Source organism: Martes martes (assembly GCF_963455335.1).
Source record: "Martes martes genome assembly, chromosome: 5".
NCBI classification, from domain to species: Eukaryota; Metazoa; Chordata; class Mammalia; order Carnivora; family Mustelidae; genus Martes; species Martes martes.
The window spans coordinates 88,029,336-88,046,622 of record NC_137892.1 but is presented as its reverse complement, the minus strand read 5'-3'; the positions used below and the strand labels follow the sequence as shown (position 1 = coordinate 88,046,622).

Below are 17,287 nucleotides of genomic sequence, written 5' to 3'. Positions count from 1 at the left end.
AGTGAAGTGCTGCCTTTTCTCTCCAGCTCACCTTTGTAATCTGGAAGCCACCATGGCAAGGTGTATTAAGATCTGAGAAGGAGCATCAAGAAGAGATAAGAAGACCCCTGCAGGGAAGACGCTTGGCGGGCAGGAAGCGGTTTCCCTTACTGGCGTCTTTGTTCTGTCTAGTGAACTACACATCAGGTGCTCTGTGAGATTCCAGAAGAAAAGCCAGTGGTTTAAAAGTGGAGAATCTTGGCAAAGATATGCATCTTGGTGACTGGAACTGCCGGTGAGTGCTGGGAAGCCTCTTTTTACCGCCAGCACCAGCGAGGACAGCAGGGAAGAACTGGAGAATGACAGGCTAGATCTAGCAGATATGCTAAAGGAAGTCTTTGGGATCTTGAATCTGAAACCCTCCCCTGGAAACCCCATAAATGCTTTTCATATAAATATATTCTCCCTGGATATAAATAATTTGTGGCTTTCAATACATTTTGTTTTGAAAATTGTAGGAAACATCTTAATAGCATATTCACTCTTAAACCCTGGTATGTCTGGATCCTGCAAGTAATTCTCTATGAATTTATCACATTAATTTCAATACCCATCTCCGTAGTCCCCACAAGTAAAAGAGATGAGTAGGGCAGGAATGGACCAAAGGAGCGGAGCTGCCACCACTTCGTGGTGGGGAGCAGTAGAAGCAGCTCTTGGCAAGATATAAGAGATGGAGGCTAATGCCAGTCCTCCCATACTGAGCCACAAGAAGTACAGCAGAGTTCACCTGCCCTCTACCACATCCTCTGCATTCGTCAGGTGGTTCCCCACTGACCTAGGTGACACCCTTAAGGTAGAGTTCCCCTACACTTACTACATAGTCTCTCAGGGCATATAGCAAATATCTGTCATCCAGTAATAACAGTGCCATCTTTGATTTTGGAACATGACAGTTGCAACATTTAGTAGAAGAGAAAATTGGAGGCAGTTTAAGGGCCCATTTCAGAATCCTGATTGAAGTGGAGGTTGAGAACTATAATGCTGTGCAGATGACTTTCAGCTGGCTGTCTAGGCAAGGCAAGAACTCTGGTTGCCCAAGCCAAAACAGTGCAGAGATAAAAGATATTGTAGGAAGTAATAAACAAGCAATTCACCTATAAGTATTACTTTGTAATTCTTTTCAGATACAGGCAGAAGGAATTCTAAACTGGGAGCTGTACGTGAAGTACAGTGTCACCACCAGAGCCACCAAGGATAAGCTGTTCTCTCCTCCAGCACAAACATCACCCTGCAAATCACCCCCATCAACAAAAATGCTTTTGTTCTCCAGCAGGCCTCTTATATGGCCCAAGAGAATGGGAATGCCTGCTCAAAGCCTCCGTTGCACGCTTTAGCGCTTCTTACCCAGATGTGGGGCCCTATGTGCCTATTTCTTCCTGAACAGCAACCCAGTACCGTGTGCATCGTCATCCAATGTGTCCTAGTGTCCAATGATGTTCACTGCAGGCTCCTTGTGATGGTGGACCACCACAACGAAAATGCACAGGCAGCACTGTGCCAGGAGCTGCAGCCAGAAATCATGCCCTCTTGGATATGGCACCATGTACAGTGCAACTGGCTTACCTGCTCACCAAGGTGGACGTCAAATGAAGAGCTTTGCCTGGCTATCCTATTACATGCTTCAGACCAGCTAATATGATTCTTCAACCTGGGGAGGCACAAGAGTGAGATTAGCACTGTGGTCCTGTGAGCAGCAGATACGCTGCTCTACAGGGCTTGCTGGTCACTGCACACAATACCAAGAGTCATCATCCTATAGCTGGTCTTTGCTTACAGTTTAGAGGAATTGCTGCCAGAACCCAGCAATGGGATGGTACCTGCTGGCAGGCAGACAGAGCCACAGTTTTACCTGGTTGTGGCCTTGTCCTTTGTATCCATGCTCTTCTCCTCGCAGTGACTCTGGCTATCACCCTGGTCCTGTGAGGCTCCTCCAGCCCTACTTTCAGTCCGGTCTTTGCTCCAAGCCTAGATTTGAAGTGCTTTTACTTCAGCAAGTGAGATTTGCCCTATTTCTGCAGTCCTTTTGTGGCTTCGGATATTTTGCAAATTTTTAATTTTATTTCGTTGACTCAAGAAACATCTTTTAACTGGATGTTCTCTTTGGTGCCTGCACTGCAACCTTCAGTATTACGTTGGATTCAAATATTTACCTGTGAGTTCTAACACTTTTATTTTGTAAATATCCTATTCTAAATCAACTCTACTTGGTTTTTGCTGTTGTTGGAGGAAGAGAAGCTCTACAAATTCACTTTCTAGTTGCTGTGTGTTTTTAAATTTCTTTCATTTGTCCAGACAGTCCCATTGGTGAAAAGTTTGTGCCTATTAGTGCACATTCTAAAAACTTATATTTTCTGGTAAAAAGTCCTCTCCTTGCAATATTTAAAGAGGTTCACTGAATATTTAAGTTTCTGCCTTTGGACTCCATATGCTTGTTTTGAGAAGCTGAGAAACCATAGATTTGGTTATACAGGAATGGATATTCTCTTTCCAAGAACTATTCTTGTGACCTTTGTTTCCTTTATTGCTTTATTTTCTCTACTCTTCTCAGTCATATCCATAGGTTGACTGCCAGTATCTGGCCCAATTTATTCCTAAAATTTTAACCTCTGGAATGCAGAGAACATTCTTCCCTAACTTTTGGGTAAAGATAAATCACTCAAAGCCTCAAGGCATTTTACTTAGTAAACTTTTACTAATTTTGCAATGAGTAAAAGAAGGAAAGCAATCTAGTTTAAAAATTTTGCTATTAATAAAACCAGTTTCTCTTGGAGAAAATATTAAGTGTGATTTTAGGAGAACACATATTATTTTAAGGGCTTGTCTAGAAATAAAGATGTGGCCATTTCCTTCTCATGCAGAATAATATCACTACCTCTTGTGTCTCTTAAATTTGAAGTCTAAATTAGATACTCATATGACATTTTCCAGTGAAATTCCAAGAGCCCAGTGTTATTCTATTCAAAATATATTGCCTTTGAGTGAATTAAAGGTCTTTTAAAATCCACATAATACATAGACACTTCAGAAACGAGTTTTGAAAAAATAAGAAATGGTTAAAGCACATCCTTCAAAATTCAAAGGTTTCTGATAAATATTCAAAGCACAATGGAAAGAAAATGGACAATCCAATTTTTAAAAGTCTAGCTTACATTTTTAAAAGTTTATTCATCCTCTAGTTTTTATTTGATTCACCAGTCAAAGGGTAGTTGCTCTTCGGTGTGGCCTGAGAAACTGTCAAGTGGTCAAGATATACTAGAGAAGTGGAGGTATGATTTTTGTCTCTTGTGATGATATTACCTGAATAGCAAACAGAGAAAGCAGATAGCTTAGGTATACTGAGATTCTACTGTATATTGCAATTTAGTAACAGTTAGATATGATTAATTAAATAAACACAATAGTTTCTCATTTTCATGCATATATTATATTATATTATAGAATCAATAGCTTCTTTCTTGACAATAAACCAAGACTTAAGGAAAGATCGATGAGGTTAACAAAGGTAAGTTTCGGTATTATCTACGAGTGTAGTAACTAGTGAGGACTGTGGGCGCCGCTGTTCACCAGTCTGGAAGATACAGGCTGCGCGTGCGCACTCTCACCCCCAAAGAAAAAAGAAAAAAAATAGCTTCTTAGAACCTCCATCACCGCCAGATTGAAAACAGTCTCCCTGAAGCTTCCCAGACCCTACTTCAGGACCACATTCCGCTCTGAAATCTCCTGAAAATTCGGTTAATTTAGGCTTAGAAGAACAGAGAAACAATACTCTTCGTACCAGACTGGGAGTAAACTACAAAGCGAGAGAGCAATGGTGATTCGGAGGAAGCAGCCCAGCTGCAGCGAACTGTTCCTGCTATGCCTTTTTCTGGGGCTGTCGTGGGAAGCTTGGGCCGGGAAGATCCGATACATGGTGCCAGAAGAGACAGATAAAGCTTTCTTCGTGGGCAACATCGCTGAAGACCTGGGGCTGCAACCTCAGGAGCTCACGGAGCGCAGAGTTCGCATCATCTCTAGAGGTAGGACGCAGCTTTTTGCTCTGAACCCTCGAAGTGGCAGCTTGGTCACAGCGGGCAGGATAGACCGGGAGGAGCTCTGTGCTCAGAGTGTGCAGTGTCTGGTGAGCTTTAACATCTTGGTAGAGGATAAAATGAAGCTTTTCCCTGTTGAAGTGGAAATAATTGATATTAATGACAACACTCCCCAGTTTCAGTTAGAGGACGTGGAATTTAAAATGAATGAAATAACTACTCCAGGTACCAGGATCCCTCTACCTTTGGGGCAAGATCTTGATGTGGGTATGAATTCACTGCAGAGCTACCAGCTCAGCTCCAATCCTCATTTCTCCCTGGATGTGCAACAGGGAGCTGATGGATCCCAACTCCCAGAGATGGTGCTGCGGAGTCCCCTGGATAGGGAAGAAGAAGCTGTGCACCACCTCCTCCTCACGGCCTCTGATGGGGGCAACCCAGTCCTTTCAGGAACCCTCCGCATTCATGTTCAGGTGGTAGATGCAAATGACAACCCTCCAGCATTTACTCAAGCACAGTACCACACAAGTGTCCCAGAGAATGTGCGACTGGGCACTCGGCTGCTTACAGTAAAAGCTACTGACCCAGATGAAGGAGTCAATGGGGAAGTAACATACTCATTTCACAATATAGACCACAAAATAGCCCAGATATTTCAGCTGGATTCTTACACGGGAGAAATATCAAATAAGGAAGCGCTGGATTTCGAAGAATACAAAATTTATTCAATGGAAATTCAGGCTCAGGATGGGGCAGGCCTCATGGCCAGAGCTAAGGTGCTGGTCAAAGTTCTGGACATAAATGATAATGCCCCAGAGGTGACCATGACCTCTGTCACCACTTCAGTTCCAGAAAACTTTCCTCCTGGAGCTATAATTGCTCTTATCAGTGTGCATGACCAGGACTCTGGAGACAATGGTGATACTACCTGTTCCATTCCTGGAAATCTCCCCTTTAAATTAGAAAAGTTGGATGATAATTATTACCACTTAGTGACAGAAAGAACACTGGACAGAGAACTTACCTCTAGGTACAACATCACAGTAACAGCAACAGATCAGGGAACTCCAGCTCTATCTACTGAAACTCACATTTCACTGCAAGTGACAGATATCAATGACAACCCCCCTGTTTTTCCCCAGGACTCCTACTCTACCTTCATTCTGGAAAACAACCCCCGAGGTGCCTCCCTCTTTTCTGCAACAGCCCATGATGCCGACAGCAATGAGAATGCACTAATCACTTACTCCTTGGTGGAGGACACCATCCAGGGGGTGCCTCTGTCCTCGTATGTTTCCATCAACTCAGACACTGGAGTCTTATATGCCCTGAGATCCTTCGACTATGAACAGTTCCAGGACTTTCAGCTGAGAGTGGTAGCATGTGACAGTGGGGTCCCGCCGCTCAGCAGCAATGTGTCGCTGAGCCTGTTCGTGCTGGACCAGAATGACAACACGCCGGAAATCCTGTACCCCGCTCTCCCCACTGACAGTTCCACAGGCGTGGAGCTGGCGCCCCGCTCCGCAGAGCCCGGCTACCTGGTCACCAAGGTGGTGGCAGTGGACAGAGACTCTGGCCAGAACGCCTGGCTGTCCTACCGCCTGCTCAAGGCCAGCGAGCCAGGGCTCTTCGCGGTGGGGCTGCACACGGGCGAGGTGCGCACAGCGCGGGCCCTGCTGGACAGAGACGCGCTCAAGCAGAGCCTGGTGGTGGCGGTGCAGGATCACGGGCAGCCCCCTCTGTCGGCCACCGTCACGCTCACCGTGGCCGTGGCCGACAGCATCCCGGACGTCCTGGCGGACCTGGGCAGCATCGGGACCCCCGCCGACCCAGACGATGCGGACCTCACGCTCTATCTGGTGGTGGCGGTGGCGGCAGTCTCCTGCGTCTTCCTCGCCTTCGTCATCGTGCTGCTGGCGCTCAGGCTGAGGCGCTGGCACGCGTCGCGTCTGCTCCAGGCTTCAGGAGGCGGGCTGGTGGGCGTGCCGGCCTCGCACTTCGTGGGCGTGGACGGGGTGCGGACTTTCCTGCAGACCTATTCGCACGAGGTCTCCCTCACCGCGGACTCGCGCAAGAGTCACCTCATCTTCCCCCAGCCCAACTATGCGGACACGCTCATCAGTCAGGAAAGCTGTGGGAAAAGCGAGCCTCTTCTGATATCTCAGGATTTACTTGAAGACAAAAAGGAAATATTTTCTCAGGTAAACTTTTACTAAATTTATCTATGTAAAAATAATTACTGAGTTTATTTACTGTCACTCTTTACTATTAACAGTTCTATTTCCCACATATTTTTGTAGATTTCTATTTACAGATTCTGGGAAATTATTATTAAATATTTATATCCAGGGGCACCTGAGTGGGTTAAGTGGGTTAAGCCTCTGCCTTTGGCTCAGGTCATGATCCCAGCGTCCTGGGATCGAGCCCCACCTCGGGTTCTCCACTTAGCGGGAGGCCTGCTTCCCCCCTCTCTCTCTGCCTACTTGTGATCTCTCTTTCAAATACATAAATAAAATATTTTAAAAATGAAGAGCTTTGCATCAGAAACAAGAAAATATGACTTCTAATATTTTCTTGCATTCCTCTGGTCAAATAATTTTATTTTTCTTGTTCTACCATTCTCTTATCTGGCAAGGATAGGGTTTGACTAGAAAAGACCCACCAATATTTATGTGACTAACAATGTTTTAAATTTCTCTCAGTTAAAAATACTAATTTATCCCTAAACTTAAAATAAATGTCATCTGGCAAGGCCTCTTTTACTTGGGGACATTTGAAGAGGTAAAGGTTGTCTAAAATATTATTTTTAGTTGTGTTAGGATTAAATTATAGGAATGAATATATATATATATATATATAGTCAATTTTTGTGGAATATCTTAGCCCTTTGTTTCATCTTTTATTTTGAGATAATTCATGCATTCTGAGGAATACATTAGATGTTTAAGAACTTATGAGATGAGGTAATAAAGTGAATGACAGGAAATTTACTATGCAACTTGAGAAGTTGTTTTGAAGCCTCCTGACTTGTATATTATACCTATAATGGAAGCGACTAACAAAAACCAAGTATATATTCTATCTTAATGTGTGTTAACTCTTCTCAAGAAATGTATCATGGGGGGCGCCTGGGTGTCTCGGTGGGTCAAGCCTCTGCCTTTGGCTCAGGTCATGGTCCCAGGGTCCTGGGATTGAGCCCTGGGTCCGGCTCTCTGCTCGGCGGGGAGCCTGCTTCCTCCCTCTCCCTCTGCCTGCCTCTCTGCCTACTTGTGATCTCTGTCTGTCAAATAAATAAATAAATAAATCTTAAAAATAAATAAATAAATAAATCTTTTTAAAATCTAAAAAAAAAAAAATGTATCATAGGGGAGTAAGTCCATGCTTTTTTTACTCTGCTCCAATAAATTAAAGAGCTATACAAACTATAAAAATAAGAAATCAAAAGCTTGGTAAGGCATAAATAAAAGATAAATATATATATGGGTCAGAGATGGAACAGAAAGTGGTGAGCCACATTAAAGCTATGGGAATTCTCGTCTTGGCATAGATACAGGCATAAGATCAGGAGGTCGTTCCAGCACTGTGACAGGGACAGAGTGCTTCAGGCTAAACAAGGAACCCGAGCCAGACTTACTACAGACTTACTACTAGAATCCAAAATAAGCACTTCGGCCCCTCAACTACCTAAAACAGGGAGAAATTGCATGAAAATGCTGCCTACCAATTCCTGTGGTCATGACTTTTTGCAACCTGCAGACCAAAGGCGAAAAGTGGATACAGGTGCTAGCTTCAGAAAATGAACACCAAGTTTCTTAGACATGAGCTGTAATATTCACACTACTACTGCTGCACACCATTAAAAGACCTACTTATGGCCTGGGACCTGGAATAAAAACAATTTCAAAACTATAAGAGACAAAACCCTGAACCCAGGAGGGAGGGAGAGTGGGAGAGAAAATAGAAGAGAGAGAGCAATTAAGAAACTCTTCCACTTAAATCTGCAAACCAAAATGCTGAAACATTGTCTTCTGGAGTTATTGTTGCTAGTGAGATACTTTCAACAAATTGTCATTATCTTTAAGGTATCTCTGTTTTCTGTATGATGGCTTTTTAAAAAATTCTCTCATCCTTCTATATGTCTAAGTGTTGATTTTTATTTTTATTTTCTGTTTGGAGTACACTCTCAATAACGTAAGTTATTTCATGGGGCAGCTAGGTGGCTCAATTGGTTAAGCATCTTATTCTTGGTTTCAGCTCAGGTCATGACCTCAGGGTCCTGGGATGGATCCCTCCAGTGGGCTCCATGCTCAGCGGGGAGTCGGCTTGACTCTGCTCCTCTGGCCCTCCCCATGTGCATGCACTTTTTTTTCTCTCTCTTTCTCATATAAATAAATCTTTTTTTAAAGTGACATTTAAAAAAAGTTACATTAGTTATTTCAATTCTAGATTTTCTCAGCTCCTGTTAATTTAAAATTTTTGATTTTATGTGTATATAAATTAGCTAAGTTTACCTATTAAAATACAGAGATTACCAAGCCAGATGATTTTTAAAACCCATCTATATTCTGCCAACAAGATACATGCTTAAAACAAATTCTACTAAAATAGTGAAAATAAAAATATATATGTGGACACACAAAAGAAAGCAGTCATGTCAGTTTTAATATAACAGCAAGTAGTGTTTAAGACAACAAACATTAATGGTGATTTTTTAAAAGATTTTATTTATTTATTTGACAGAGAGAGACACAGCAAGAAAGGGAACACAAGCAGGTGGAGTGGGAGAGGGAGAAACAGGCTTCCCGCTGAGAAGGAAATCCGATGTGGGGCTTGATCCTAGGACCCTGGAATCATGACTGGAGGCGAAGGCAGACGCTTAAGAACCGAGCCACCCAGGTGCCCCAGTGGTGATTTTTTTTTTAATGAACTGCTCATAATTATGAAAAACCAGACAAACAGAAAGATATAAAAAATATAAGCCCCCATCACTGAACAATATAGCTTTGAAAAGAATACCAGTAGATTTAAACTCGGTGTCATAAGAAATAATATACCCCACAGGGACAAAATTACTAAGCATACAGAAAATTTGAACAATAGAATCTATAAACTTGATCTAATAAATCTGTATAGAATCCTATGTACAACAAGTACAGAATAGCCATTCTTTACATGAACATATGGAATCTACAGCAATTTACTACATAGTCATAAAAAGGAGTAAATTTCAAAGTATCAATAATATATGTGCCTTATAACATGTACTTAATCCATAAAGCTGGGGTGGGGAAAATAGAGACAGATAGGTAACAGGGTACAAACGTAGTTTTTTTAAAAATTTTTTTAAAGATTTTATTTATTTATTTGACAGACAGATCACAAGCAGGCAGAGAGGCAGGCAGAGAGAGAAGGGAGGAAGCAGGGTCCCCGCCGAGCAGAGAGCCCGACGTGGGGCTGGATCCCAGGACGCCTGGACCACGACCGGAGCCGAAGGCAGCGGCCCCATCCCACTGAGCCACCCAGGCGCCCCACAAACTTACAGTTTTAAGATGAATAAGGCCTGGGACTCCTGGGTGGCTCAGTCCTTAAGCGTCTGCCTTCGGCTCAGGTCATGATCCCATGGTGCTGGGATGGAGTCCTGCTTTGGTCTTCCTGCTTGGTGAGCCTGCTTCTTCCTCTCCTTTGCCTGCCGCTCCCCCTGCTTGTGCTCGCATACTCGGCTCTCGCGCTCTCTCTCTCTGTCAAATAGACAAATAAAATCTTTAAAAGAAAAGAATAGGGCGCCTGGGTGGCTCAGTGGGTTAAGCCGCTGCCTTCGGCTCGGGTCATGATCTCAGGGTCCTGGGATCGAGTCCCGCATCGGGCTCTCTGCTCGGCAGGGAGCCTGCTTCCCTCTCTCTCCGCCTGCCTCTCTGTCTACTTGTGATCTCTGTCTGTCAAATAAATAAATAAAATCTTTAAAAAAAAAAAAAAAAGAAAAGAATAAGGCCTGAGTATCTATTGTATAACATGGAGACTACAATTGATAATATTAAATTGTGTTGTATAATAGAAATTTCTTCAGAGAGAACTTAAATGTTCTTACACATATAAGGAAGTAAATATTTGAGGTGATGGATGTGTTAATTAAATCAATAAGGGGAATCCTTTCATGATGTATACATAAATGATATCATTACGTTGCACAGTTTAAATATCTTACAATTTTATGGGGCACCTCGGTGGCTCAGTGGGTTAAAGCCGCTGCCTTCGGCTCAGGTCATGATTCCAGGGTCCTGGCATCGAGCCCCGCATCGGGCTCTCTGCTTGGCAGGGAGCCTGCTTCCTCCTCTCTCGATGCCTGCCTCTCTGCCTACTTGTGATCTCTGTCTGTCAAATAAATAAATAAAATCTTTAAAAAAATATTATACTTTTATTTATTAATTATACCTCAATAAAACTGGAAAATTACAAAGCAAATATTTAACAATAATATAAGGAAACAAAAAAAGTTTGGACACTTAAATCTATACCCCTAAATTACTCTTGGATTTAAAAAAATCACAATGGAAATAAGAACTATTTAGAAAGGAACAAAAATTAGGGGCGCCTGGGTGGTTCAGATGGTTAAGCGTCTGCCTCCAGCTTAGGTCATCATCCCAGGGTCCTGGTATGAGCCCCGCATGGGGCTTCCCACTCAGCAGGGTGCCTGCTCCCCGCCCCCACCCCCGCCTCTCTGCCTACTTGTGATCCCTGTCTGTAAATAAATAAATAAAATCTTTTAAAAAAAGGAACAAAAATTAAAATATTATTTAAAACTGTGGAATACAGGGACACCTGGTTGGCTCAATCAGTTGAACATGCAACTCTTGATCTCAGGGTCATGAGTTTGCGCCCCATGTTGGATGTGGAGCCTATTTAAAATTAAATTAAATTGTGGAATACAGCTGAAAGAGTACCTAGGGGTAAATTTATAGACAAAATAACTAAAAGCAAAACAAATTATTTTACTTTATTTTTTTAAAGATTTTATTTATTTATTTGACAGAGAAAGAGATCACAAGGAGGCAGAGAGGCAGGCAGAGAGAGAGGAGGAAGCAGGCTCCCTGCTGAGCAGAGAGCCCGATGCAGGGCTCGATCCCAGGACTCGATCCCAGGACTCTGGGATCATGGCTTGATCCGAAGGCAGAGGCTTTAACCCACTGAGCCACCCAGGCGCCCCCAAAACAAATTATTTTTAAATAAGTGAGTTTAGCAAGACACTCAAGAAACAAGGCAAACCAGAAACATCGTATCAGCATGAACTTTAAGAAAATAATAGGGAAAAAACAAAGCTTGGAGTATAACTTATTAATATACAAACAAGGAAGAATTCTGATGATGAAGCAATAGAAGCAGACAATAAAAGTCATACTGAGACCAGTGGGGAGAAATTAAAATTCTGTGAAGTCCAGTGCTGGGACTAATATAGAGTAGGCAGGTGGCCAACTAAAAAAATTCTTTTTAAGGATTCTAAAAGAAAACCCCAAATTCTGATTAAAAACAAAGACTTGGAAAAGGAGAAAGAAAAGCAAGAGAGACTGGGAGAAAATAAAACAATTTGATTCAAAGCAAGAAGCATGCGTGGGAAATAATATCAGAGTAAAACCAGCTATTGCCAAAGACAAAGAACAGATAATTCTTTTTTTTAAGATTGTTAAAAATTTATTTATCTGAGAGAGAGAGAGTGAGAGAGGAGAGGGTCAGAGGGAGAAGCAGACTCCCTGTAGAGCAGGGAGCCTGGTGTGGGACTCCATCCAAGGACTCCAGGATCATGACCTGAGCCGAAGGCAGTTGATTAACCAACTGAGCCACCAAGGCACCAAATAACAGTAATTCTTTAGAGAGCTGCAGTAAGGGATGTTGAACAGTTATTCAATGAGTATTGAAAACATCAAAACGATGTTGATGAAAAGATTTTAAAAATCTAAAAAAGTAGAGGCCCTACTACAAAACCAGGTGAGTCAATATCACTGGTTTCCATTTTTTTCCATTCTTAGAGGAATAGATAAAAATAAAAATGAAAAAAGCTCAACAAAGAAGAAACCAAAAGATAGAGACTGACGTGAGATCAGAAGTGGGCAGTCTCATTTAAGAAGTTGATTCAAAATTTTAATTAAGATATTATCAAACCCAATCTATATATTAAAAAATTTATAATTATGACTAAGTAGAGTTTATTTTAAGGATGCAAGGATATCATAATATAAGAAAATCTAATAATGCAAAACTCCGTATTAAGAGATTAAAGATAAAAAGCAACATATTCATTTAAATAGAGGCATAATAAAGCTCTTGAGAATACTCAACACATGATTAAAATTGTTTAGCAAAATAGTAATTGAAGGAAACATCCTTAACCTGATAGAGTACTTATCAAAAACTTAGAGGACTACCCAAAGCAATCTACAGATTCAGTGTAATCCCTATCAAAATCCCAATGATTTTTTTTTTGCAGAAATAGAAAAAAAATTCTAAAATTCATATGAAGTAGCAAGGAACCTCAAATAGCCAAAACAATCTTGAAAAAGAAGAACAGGGGCACCTGGGTGGCTCAGTGAGTTAAGCGTCTCCCTTCGGCTCAGGTTGTGTTCTCAGGGTCCTAGGATCCCCAGGCCAGGCTCTCTGCTCAGTGGGGAGTCTAATTGCCTTCTCCCTCTGACTTTCCCCTTTATTTGTGCTCTCTCAAAGAAATAAACAAAATCTTTAAAAAGAAAAAGGAGAACATAGAAAAATCCCCTTCACTTTCCTTAACATTCCATGTGGCCTTCCACCTCCAAGCATTTGTACTGAGGGTCTAGAACACTATTCCAGCCTCTTCATCCATTCCTACCCTTTGTTCCTACCCTTTATGACATCTTTAGTAATGCCTTGGAAAATTTTTGACCCCCAGATCTAGGTTGGATACCCTTCTTATGTACCCCTTTCCATTGCTCAGTGTTTCCCACCTTTGTAGCAGTTAACATATTCTATTAAAATATTCTATTTAGTTTTCTCTGTCCTCCCCTATACTGTAAGCTTTCTGAGAGCAAGGACTGTGTTCATCAGGTTCATCATTTCTTATGAACAAATAGGCAACAAACAGGCAAATTGCCGGGTATACAATAGTCACCCAATTAAGTGTTGGATAATTCACTTTTTAAAATACAGATGTTGCAGTTTAATTCTAAGGCATCAAGCACAGAAATCCAAAATATATGACCTTAGAAGATAATGTAGCTAATGTTCTAAAGTTGATCTTACTGTCTTTGAATATAAAATAAGAAGTTAGAGATGTTTGGAGCAAGGGCAGAAGCAGCCTTGATGGATGCCTTGAGTGTTCAGTAGTAACACTTCCCTAGCAACTACTATCAAGGTCACATTTGTTTACACATTCTTATTAATTCTGAGAAAAAGACTCCTGACTTGAAAGAGCTACTTCTAAGGTATCTTAAAACTAAGATTCTTCAAAGCAACTTGAAAGTCACAAAGCTAACAAGCAAGAAGTAACTTTGGGTTTGCCTTAGAGGGTGCAGAAATTACTTAGGCCTCTGAGCGTCGCTGTTGACCACCTTAGAAGTAAAATCCTGCAAGACACCCAGTCCAACATTACCGCTCCCACAACAAAAAGGGCTGGGCGCTTGGCCCCCAAGCTTCCGGACGGGGGAAAAAAATCAGTCCAGCAGCTGAAAGTTCTCTCTACGGTGACCTGGGTCCTGTGAATCCTGGTCCCCTCAGACCCTGAGGAATAAAGACTTTCAGAATCTCACACTGGGTGCTGGAAGTTTCATGGGAGAAAAGATTGCAGCAGAAGAAATGGCGGCTCTGCGAAAATTGCCGCAACGTGGAAGACTTACCCTGCTCTGCTTTCTTTTGGCCATCTTGTGGGAAGTCGGAGCTGGGCAGATGCACTATTCTGTGCCAGAAGAGACCGCCAAAGGCTCCTTTGTGGGTGACATCGCCAAGGACCTGGGGCTGGAGCCCTTGGCACTGGCAGAGCGTGGAGTCCGCATCATCTCCAGAGGTAGGACGCAGCTTTTTGCTCTGAACCCGCGAAGTGGCAGTTTGGTCACCAAGGACAGGATAGACCGAGAGGAGCTCTGTGCTCAGAGCGTGCAGTGCCTGGTGAATTTTAACATACTCCTGGAAGACAAATTAAACATTTATTCAGTAGAAGTGGAAATAACAGATATTAATGATAATGCCCCTCGCTTTGGAGTAGAGGAACTAGAGCTAAAAATAAGTGAAACGACTGCGCCGGGATTCCGAATTCCCCTAAAGAGTGCGCATGATGCAGACGTAGGAGAAAACACACTTCAGAAGTACGAACTGAACCCAAATGACCACTTCTCCCTGGATGTGCGAAGCGGAGTGGATGGGAACAAGCACCCTGAGTTGGTGCTGGAGCTTGCCCTGGACCGCGAAGAAAAGGCCGTTCACCACCTCGTCCTTGTGGCTTTGGATGGGGGCAGCCCGGTCAGATCGGGCACCTCCCGCATCCGCGTTACCGTCCTGGATGTGAATGACAACGCGCCCGTATTTACACAGCCCGAGTACCGTGTAAGTGTTCCTGAGAATATGCCCATAGGCACCCGGATACTCACAGTGACTGCCACTGACACAGATGAGGGATACAATGCCCAAGTGGCATATTTTCAAGAGAAAAACCCAGGAGAAACCTCAGAGGTATTTGAGCTTGAGTCAATGTCTGGAGAGATAACAATCACAAAGAGTCTAGATTTTGAGGATGCCAAAGTCCATGAAATTGATATTGAAGCTCAGGATGGTCCCGGCCTTCTGACCAGGACAAAGGTTATTGTGACAGTTCTGGATGTGAATGACAATGCCCCAGAATTTTATATGACATCTGCTACTAGCTCAATTCCTGAAGACTCTCCCCCAGGAACCATAATTGCACTTTTCAATGTACATGACAGAGACTCTGGGCTGAATGCATATATCACATGTTCACTCCCTGAGAACCTTCCTTTCAAGTTAGAAAGATCAGTGGACAATTACCACCGACTGGTTACAACCAGAGTCCTTGACAGGGAACAGTTTTCCTTTTACAACATCACTGTGACTGCTAAAGATGGAGGGAAACCATTTCTGTCCACAGATGCTTACATTTTGCTGCAGGTGGCAGACATCAATGACAACCCACCCACCTTCCCTCACGGGTCCTACTCTGCCTACATTCCTGAAAACAATCCCAGAGGTGCCTCTATCATTTCTCTGTCGGCCCATGACCCTGACAGTGACGACAATGCCCATGTAACTTATTCTTTGACCGAAGACACTCTTCAGGGTGCACCCCTGTCCTCTTACATCTCCATCAACTCTGACACCGGCATCGTGTATGCGTTGCGCTCCTTTGACTATGAGCAGTTCCAGGATTTGCAACTGTGGTTGACTGCGTCGGACAATGGGAACCCACCCCTCAGCAGCAATGTGTCATTGAGCATATTCGTGCTGGACCAGAATGACAACACGCCGGAAATCCTGTACCCCGCTCTCCCCACTGACGGTTCCACAGGCGTGGAGCTGGCGCCCCGCTCCGCAGAGCCCGGCTACCTGGTCACCAAGGTGGTGGCAGTGGACAGAGACTCTGGCCAGAACGCCTGGCTGTCCTACCGCCTGCTCAAGGCCAGCGAGCCAGGGCTCTTCGCGGTGGGGCTGCACACGGGCGAGGTGCGCACAGCGCGGGCCCTGCTGGACAGAGACGCGCTCAAGCAGAGCCTGGTGGTGGCGGTGCAGGATCACGGGCAGCCCCCTCTGTCGGCCACCGTCACGCTCACCGTGGCCGTGGCCGACAGCATCCCGGACGTCCTGGCGGACCTGGGCAGCATCGGGACCCCCGCCGACCCAGACGATGCGGACCTCACGCTCTATCTGGTGGTGGCGGTGGCGGCAGTCTCCTGCGTCTTCCTCGCCTTCGTCATCGTGCTGCTGGCGCTCAGGCTGAGGCGCTGGCACGCGTCGCGTCTGCTCCAGGCTTCAGGAGGCGGGCTGGTGGGCGTGCCGGCCTCGCACTTCGTGGGCGTGGACGGGGTGCGGGCTTTCCTGCAGACCTATTCGCACGAGGTCTCCCTCACCGCGGACTCGCGCAAGAGTCACCTCATCTTCCCCCAGCCCAACTACGCGGACACGCTCATTAGTCAGGAGAGCTGTGAGAAAAAGGATTTTCTATCAGCACCTCAGGCTTTACTTGAAGATAAAGGAGAAGAAACAGTTCCCCAGGTAAATTCCCTTCACAACATACTTACAAGCTATTGCTAAAATAAACATGTATTTATTTACTTAGCTGCCTCCTTTGTTTACCACATCTTTTCTATTTTTCATATTTCCTTGTGAATATATCAGTTCTTATGAAATTAGTCTTGGCGAATTATTTCTCAGAATTTCTAAGTGTTTACACCCTGTAAGGGGAAGGGGGGCTAGAATCATTTATCATGAATATAAATCAGGAGTTAGTATCAGGTGAATATTATATTTAGGTTATCAAAGAGCATTCCATTAAGAACTGGTATATCTGCTTTCTCATACTTTCTTTCCCATCCCTGGACAAATCATCTCATCTGCCTGGGTCAATAATTCTTTCTCTCTTAGAAATATGAAGGTTGAAATGCCCCTGGCTGGCTCAGTTGGTGAACCATGTGAGTCTTGACCTGGTGGTGGTTAGTTTGAGCCCTATGTTGGGGGTAGAGTTTACTTTTTAAAAAATAAAATAAAAAGAAAATTTTTAAAAATGAAAGTTGAATTTTATGTTTATGCAAGTGCATTAAAAGTCATGGTTTTTGTTTTATATTTTGATCTATGAGTAATGAAATGCTGTAGTTTCTTCTCACGGAATTTTATTTCATTTTTTTAAAGATTTTATTTATTTATTTGACAGAGATCACAAGCAGGCAGAGAGGCAGGCAGAGAGAGAGAGGGAAATAGGCTCCCTGCTGAGCAGAGAGCCAGATGCAAGGCTTGATCCCAGGACCCTGGGATCATGACCCGAGCCGAAAGCAGAGGCTTCAACCCACTGAGCCACCCAGGTGCCCCTCTTCTCACGGAATTTTAATAATTTTCCTTCAGTTTGGCAGTGAGGTTCTTCATTTTATTTGATTTGTATGACCTTCCCTTTTTAAAAAATGGAAATTTAGAAATATATATGCTTCACTGTATTTTAGGAAGGTATGTCATGGTATCTCAGCTTAGTTAAAAATCCTACTGAT

The 17,287-nt window shown here is 43.4% G+C and overlaps 2 protein-coding genes across 2 annotated transcripts in view; both read left to right on the top strand.

Moving 5' to 3' along the window:
* Nucleotides 1-3,847: 3,847 nt before the first annotated feature.
* LOC308343323 (protocadherin gamma-A1-like) lies at nucleotides 3,848-6,283 on the top strand (the record flags this gene model as incomplete). The annotated part of the gene is made up of 1 exon (XM_080804341.1): nucleotides 3,848-6,283. The coding sequence occupies one exon, from the start codon at nucleotides 3,848-3,850 to the stop codon at nucleotides 6,281-6,283; it is 2,436 nt and encodes an 811-aa protein (XP_080660467.1).
* Nucleotides 6,284-13,880: 7,597 nt separating this feature from the next.
* The window catches only part of LOC308343026 (protocadherin gamma-C4), a gene marked incomplete at its 5' end in the record, with an annotated part of 174,801 nt that continues 171,394 nt past the window's right edge, over nucleotides 13,881-17,287 (top strand). The window contains one exon of the mRNA XM_080803842.1: nucleotides 13,881-16,304. Within this exon, the coding sequence (XP_080659968.1) occupies nucleotides 13,881-16,304 (2,424 nt within the window). The remainder of the gene's footprint in view (nucleotides 16,305-17,287) is intronic.